This window comes from Agrilus planipennis, unplaced genomic scaffold (genome assembly GCF_000699045.2).
Source record: "Agrilus planipennis isolate EAB-ADULT unplaced genomic scaffold, Apla_2.0 scaffold8, whole genome shotgun sequence".
Taxonomy (NCBI): Eukaryota; Metazoa; Arthropoda; class Insecta; order Coleoptera; family Buprestidae; genus Agrilus; species Agrilus planipennis.
The window spans coordinates 3174269-3181466 of record NW_020442461.1 but is presented as its reverse complement, the minus strand read 5'-3'; the positions used below and the strand labels follow the sequence as shown (position 1 = coordinate 3181466).

The following is a 7198-nucleotide window of genomic DNA, read 5'->3' as shown; positions in this document are numbered from 1 at the left end:
GATAATTATCTGTATTTTATTAGCAACTACAATTCCAATTTATTAATTTACAATTATTCTGCTATGATTTTCTTCTGTTACTATTGAAAAGCAGCGGCAATAATAGCGGAATCCTAAAAGTTTCTTGCAATATTTAGAATTCAGTTGTTTATTATTCAATTATTTTACACATTTACTCTTTTGTTACTCATATTGCAACAAAGAAATATGTTTGTCTGTTTTACTAGCAATTTTTTTTTGTTTGTGATCACCAACAAAGTAAATCTAAAAACAAAGTAAGTTGCTATACAAGGATCATCATCTGTTTTGGGGCATTCTTGTAGATTCTCAGTTATTTCTAACCAAGGCAGTCTAACATAAGATAAATATATTTTTTTTTTGTGTAATTAACAATTTTGAGAAATAATAATGTGAGTAATTGGAGCTTTGAAAGAAATAAATGGGTTTTGTGTTAAAATCAAATTATGTTAGTAGATAGTGCAATTTAAGCAACAATTTATAAATACTTACCAAATTATTAGTCCATCAGCTCATATTAAAACCACGGTGACTTACAGTATCATATATACTGTATGAAGTCCATCTTGGTTACTGCAAATAATAAAATGTTAAATTTTTACATCTGTTTCAGGATATTACTGACTAAAATTGATGAAGATAACACTTACCATTCGTTAAAGATCATTTTTCAAGATGACTTTCTTAGGCCTCAGTGAACAGATGTTTCGATTGTGCGGTACACACACGTCTAAAAGAACATTTAAATTATCAAATCCCAAACAAAATTGTTTAGTTAGCAGCAATTACATGAAGATAATGGCGTCTTTAAGTTGCAAAGCAAAGCACAGAATGATGCATTTTACTTACCATATTGGAACACTTCTTTATCACGTTGAGGTGAGGGTTGAAGCGTTTAGTATGTATTTTTTCTTTTCGTAAAATTGTAATAAACATATACAGAAATATTCATCAATGACCCTTACTGACACTGAATCCATACCGGAGAACAAAACACTGAAGTGGAGCCATCTGTCGTTTTTCGACCACATTCAGTGTGTATAACAGTAGATGTCACTTAAGAAAATTTTAAAATTCAATGATCTCAAGTTACAAATTTACGAAAAATATACTTATGATTTATTATTTAGTCGAATTGTAATTCATTTTTCTTTTTAAAAATTGTACTAATTTTTGTCTTTTGTTTGTTGCAGGCCGGCTAGGAGAAACAGAAATTACCTTGGAGTTCCCAGGACTGTTCCAGACTGCTGTAAAGGTAGGATACATTTTTTTAAACAAATAAAGGAGATACAATAGGTATTTTTTGGGTTAATTTGATTGCATTCGTCTTTTCAAGTATTTAAAAAAAAATATTTTATACTTACCTACTTACATTTTTGTAGTTTTGTTATATCTTCTTTTATTGTTTGGCGATGTCTTTCCGCCTGCGTTCGACTGTTGCAGTTTTTTATTATTTACTGATCTCTATTGTTTTAAATTGTTTTAACTATTTTTTTAAGAGAACTTGTCGCTTTATCTAGGTGATTGGTTTCAATATTTTAATTTTATTTGTTTATTAATTTACGCGCGTTTTATTGAAGTGTAAAGTGAAACTACAGTAGAAGAAACAAAAATGCAGTGGCGGTTCGTGCACTCGAAGAGCGGGCACTTTAATATTAGATAATACTAATACTTCGTTCATATAGCCGCTGCTGTCGTATAATAAGTGTTTTATGAAAAAATAAAATTACTTAGTAAAATTGCAGGTGCAATATAGTTTTATTATATTATAAATATGGATTTATAGTTAATATATAATACTTAAGGTAAGTGAATTTCAAATAAACAGTTTAATAACCAAGTTTAACAATCATTGCTAACAATACTTTTTCTTTTATTTCAGGTTGCCGTTTGCTGTGTTCAATTTTTATCGATTCTTTTTTATTATATGACAATAATGTAACATACCATTTGTTATTGTTACGTTGTTGTTTTTACTTTGTTCGTTTATTTTTATGCTATTCCAATGTTTTATATTCTTTTATATTTAATTGTTTCTGAAGTTTTGCGCTAATCTGGTTACGCGTTTGTTTTTTCGAAGTTACTGAAAGTGCGCATGTAGTGAAAATAAAAATAATACCCCATTCATCATGATATTCTTAGGTAAGTTTATTATACTGTTTTATTTGTCTTAGATAACATAACAATCATTATTAATTTTTCAGATATCGATCAAGTATGGTATTTTGAGTTAGGGAAGAGGAAGGAGAATGATCTTGATTTTTATTGCGACATATAGTTTTTATTGATGCTTAATAATATTAAATGCAAAGTTACACTTATGACAAATCACTTAAAAGATAAATTACGCAGTTCATTTGGCTTTGAAATGATAAAAAAAAGGAAAAAGAAGAAAATCAGTTGGTGGGACAGAAGCCAACGCTGACTTTACCTTCGGCCATATCTTGAGATAACGTGATCGGATGTTCGTTGATGAAAACACTTCGCATGCACCCAACGAACGATTTTCTAACGGTTATTCCCCTAGCTCGATGGAGCAGACGATGACCACCAAGGAACAGGCCTCCACCGGTGTCCGTTGATATAGAATGAGGATCTCCGACACTTGGTTCGGTATGAGTGGCATCCACTGATAACGTCACCGCACTCTTCGACTTTATAACTTTTAAAAATATATTAATTATTAATAATTTGTATTAAATTTGAATTATCTCCTATACGTACCCTGGATGGTATGCCATTGTCCGTCACACAAGTAATGCGGGTTGTCTGCTCTGAACGAGTTAGATATGGGCCCCTTACCGTTTTCAACGGTTACCTTTATAGTGCCATTGACCATTTCCAGTACGAGATAGTCACGTTTACCGTGGACGGCGATAAGTACGCCCGACGTGGTCCTCGGTTTGATGTCCATCTTGATGTTTATTGTGACACCCACTTTGAATCTCTCCTTCAACTTCATGTAGCCCTCGTCCTGGTGGAAGAACGTTCCGGGTTCGACGTTTTCTGAACATGGTATCGCCCCGAACGTCTTCACCTTCTCCATCGGCTTGCTGTTCATGTGGAAGTCCCGGATGCAACCGTTCAGCGATCGAGTCGTATTCTGAAAGAAAAGAACAACAATAGAAACAAAACAATTAATGATTGTTGTATTTAATGCCCTCTATGCACCTGTATAAAAATCACATTGACCTTTTAAAAGACTCGTTACAAAGAAAAAAACAAGAGCGAAAGGATTTTAGCAGTTGTTGTAATTAACGCCCTCTATCGTCCTGATGGGACTCATAATATAGGCGAGAGTGCTGCACCCCCAAAAAAGATGCGTGAAAAGGTTACTGATGAATCTCCTGAATAAAGTTGCTGGATCGAAACCAAGTGGAATGGATTTATTATGTTATTAGCTATAAAAATCCTATGTAAAATTGTTTTGTCCTAATGCCAGGAAATTTGTGAATAAAACCTAACCTAACTTAAAATACATGTCACATGTAGGTAGACAACACAACATACACAGCGGCAATACTGTCAATCGGTTTTAAAATTTATTAATAGGTGCCATTATTTGAAGTTGGCGTTGAAATAACTTGTAGAGATTGGTTTAGGTGTTAAAAAAATGGCGACTTTGAGGTTAAGGACAAATCTCGACCCTGTCAGCTCAAAAAGAGGCCATCTTGTGCTTTTGGTAGGATCGAAAGGGTGGGGTTTACTATATGAGCTACTGAAACCAGGTCAGAGACTTACAGTAGCTCGTTATTATGAACAATTGGTCAATTAATATATTTTTAATGAAATTACTTAAACCTGTACTTACCAAATTCTCGAGAGCATGTTCATAATCGGTAGATCGGATTCCTCCTACGTAGTACGGTGGAGAAAGTTCGATTTTGGCGGTATTACTGGGGGCTCTACCGGTTGCTGCGATTTCGTTATCGATAACCAGTTTACCGTCTCCATGGTTCCTGCTTACTTCGACTTTATGCCAGGCGTTGTCGACGTATGTACCCGGGGATTTTATGATGGCAGGGGCACCGCCACCACTGAAGATGAAAACGACCTGGAAGGACGAAACGAATCTTTTGGTCTTGAAAAAAGACATTTTTCAAACAAAACTCACATGACCACTCTGCAGTATGATGGCAGCGAACTGTTTGTGATCTATACTAGAAACGTACATTAGGATCCCTCCAGTCTCGGTCGTCTTGAACTCTAACGAAAAGTCGAACTGTTTCCTGTACTTCCCCCTTGCCTCCGGATATTCCAACCTGCTTTCAGGATCGCTTCCTACAAGAAGAACAAATAATTTTTAATTCGAAACGATTTATCTATAGTTATAAATAGTTTTAACTTACCAAACCTGTATGATCCACTGTTTGCGGTGTCATCGTATTGGGGTTCTATCGGCAAAGCGCACGAGGGTTCTCTCGGTAGTTGCGGGATTGTTGGGGGTGGTGTGCCTGGTGGTCGAGGCGCCCTTACGTCGGGAATAACCGTTGCCACGGTGGTTGTAGTGGTAGCAGGGGATGTTGTGGTGACAACTTCTTCGGGCTGATGTACACCACTCTCAAAACCTCCATCACCTCGCTTAGGTATCGCTGCAAATTACAGTTTAATTACGGTCAAGTTCATTCTATAAGAAAAAAAAAATACTGACCATCAATGAATGGATTGCGAGTGAACGACTCGGAAGGCGCCAAAGTTTGAAAGTCAAGCTCTTCGACTGGCGGCAACGTGGGAACTGTATTTATTAAAATATATTAATTAATTGTTTAATTAAGTTAAATCTGTAACTACAACACTCGATAATATTCTATCACGTATTATTTCGGGGACTTACCCACATGTATGTTGGTGTCACTGCCAATTTGCTTGTCCAAAATGCATTTTCCAATCACTTCTCTGAATTTATCGGTCGAGTTGGCGAAGTTGAGTATCACTCCATTGACTGTCGTATCACCAATGCATCCGGCAAAGTTCCTTTCGGTAGCCACGGTACCTTGTTTTGCAGCAAACGTTCTTGGCAACCCTCCTATGTAGAAGTCACCGTAGAGAATTCGGGGAAGCGGTGGGGGACTGTCGGTTCTGAAAATTCCCATTTTGAGATAAAGGAGGTACATCAAAGGATTTGAAGCATGTGAATGCAAGTGTGAAACATACTCAAAAATTAGGATTTCACTCGATAACTTACTTGAACACGAAAAAGCACCGTTTTAAGTGTTAAACCCTGGGTTCAGCTTAACCCCGGGTTAGTTTGTGAATATTTGACCTAAGTACTTACGATTGGAACGCATAGTCGTCGTAGTCCAGTCGTAAAACGGTTGTGTTGTGTGTAATGGTGACGACGTGCCACTCGTTGTCGTTGAAGGTGACGTCCGGGGGTATGATATCGATTTTTTGATCGATCAAATGCAACTCGCCTTCGTCTAAGGCCAACGACAATCCGACGCTTTGATCGCTGTTTGTGAAGTAGAATATTAGACCGTTCGGTTCCTTCGTTCTGAATTTCAAACTTAGCTGGAATATGTCGCCGGAAGAGATGTTACCGAATCGGATGTATCCGTTTGTATTTTCCGAGAAGGAGACAAGTCTTGAAAACTGAAATAGAATTTTGAATTAGGAAGTTGTAAAGATTGTCAAGACAAAAACTGGTGAACATTATTTAATTAATAAATACTAAATAAAAAAAAAGATAATAATGGAAGTGAAAGAAGTAAGAAATTTGACAAAACGAACGCAATGATGATAAGATCAACAAAGTTAAGTTACCTTGACTGGGCATCCTGGTGTTACGTCGTAAGCCTTTACGTTTTGAGTGAGATCTACGAGATTACCCATGNTACAAAATAATTGCTACTTAACATTGGTAATAATTGGGATTAATCGGTTTTGTTAAAAATTTAGTTGATTTAGATATTTCTGCGTTTAAATTATAAGAATACGTATTTCTAAAATTGAATCCACAAACTTACGATTTGTGGATCGTCTTATGTGCAAAACTAATGTCTTTAAAGCAATTATTTCTTATTAAAATGCTGTGTATAGTTTTTGTCAATTAGCCATAAAATGTAACAAACTCTTTAAAAACATTACAAAGTTCTCATTTAACTATTACAGACAAATGAACAGCACATTTTGTCTTAAGCAAATGTTATCTTAAAAATGAGGCATTCAATTGTTTATATTATTATTCAAATCTTTCAAAACAATTTGTTTTAAAAAAATTCAAATATTCCGCGCATTATTTGGCGAAGAAAGCGTTGGATTCTATGATCGGCGAGCTCGCTTCTGATTGGTTGATTCAACCAAACTCTTTCCTTTTCATGTTGCTTGTGTGTGGAACGGACACATTTTAGCGTGCCTCCACCATTTTTATAAATATTTTAATTAAAAGTAATGGTACAGCCTAATTATTTTTCAAAATTTCTTCCACAAGGGATGGATTATATTAGGTATGTATTTTTTCGCGTCTGCAGCGGCTAATTTTTGTTAATTTCTCTTTGTACCTCCTTAACACCGACAAGGTATTGTTGTTAAAACTAATTGAACAAAAATAATATAATAAAAACTTTCCAAATGATTTGAATTATCTTGTTTTCTCAAAAATGAAACATAATTCTTCTGTATTAGGTACAAACTTAGGTATAACCCAAAACTAAGTTCCTAAAAACTTGTCTTGTTGTTTGCGGGTAGAAGGTAACATTTTTAACGTACCTCCACCATTTTTGCAAGTATTTTACTTAAAAGTAATGGAATTATCTAATTTTTCTTCCAAATTTGTTCTGTAAGGGATGGATTATGTTAGATAAGTATTTTTTCACGTTTACGATGCTCTGTTCCTGTAAAGATTTCATTACCCCTCCTACCGACTCCATGTCTTAAGTTAATCTTTTTAATATAGATAAATAATTAATACTTGTTATTATAATAGCAATATTTAATTTTAATTCTTTATTTATAAATCGTGTGGTTGCCATTAAGAAAGTAAGGTTAACTTTGGACAACTTTCAAACAAATAATTGATACCTTTTTATAAACACTCAATCATTTGTTTTCATGTAAAATGAGGAAAACAAATTATTTACTAACAACAATGGAAGGTTTGCACACATCAATTATTTGTTTATAACTAAAGAACAACGTATTTCTGTTTGCCTTGGTTGTCGAGATCTTGCTGTACTACTTC

General features: G+C 34.8%; 1 protein-coding gene and 2 long non-coding RNA genes across 3 annotated transcripts in view; 1 reads left to right on the top strand and 2 right to left on the bottom strand.

Moving 5' to 3' along the window:
- Positions 1-178: 178 nt before the first annotated feature.
- On the bottom strand, positions 179-1036 carry LOC108734028. Its single transcript, XR_003232391.1, has 4 exons — positions 868-1036; positions 669-748; positions 511-591; positions 179-264 (listed from the first exon to the last, which is right to left on the bottom strand). It is a non-coding gene; the product is annotated as an uncharacterized LOC108734028 (long non-coding RNA).
- The window catches only part of LOC108734030, a 141089-nt gene continuing 134701 nt past the window's right edge, over positions 811-7198 (top strand). The window contains exons 1-2 of the long non-coding RNA XR_001937319.2: positions 811-897; positions 1212-1273. This is a non-coding gene — a long non-coding RNA (uncharacterized LOC108734030). The remainder of the gene's footprint in view (positions 898-1211; positions 1274-7198) is intronic.
- LOC108734014 (laminin subunit alpha) overlaps positions 2254-7198 on the bottom strand; it is a 32925-nt gene continuing 27980 nt past the window's right edge. Inside the window, exons 33-41 of the mRNA XM_018465392.1 lie at positions 5782-5834; positions 5294-5610; positions 4853-5097; positions 4670-4753; positions 4368-4610; positions 4133-4299; positions 3830-4072; positions 2743-3121; positions 2254-2680 (exon numbers count right to left, since the gene is read on the bottom strand). Of these exons, the coding sequence (XP_018320894.1) occupies positions 2415-2680; positions 2743-3121; positions 3830-4072; positions 4133-4299; positions 4368-4610; positions 4670-4753; positions 4853-5097; positions 5294-5610; positions 5782-5834 (1997 nt within the window). The 3' untranslated portion in view covers positions 2254-2414. The remainder of the gene's footprint in view (positions 2681-2742; positions 3122-3829; positions 4073-4132; positions 4300-4367; positions 4611-4669; positions 4754-4852; positions 5098-5293; positions 5611-5781; positions 5835-7198) is intronic.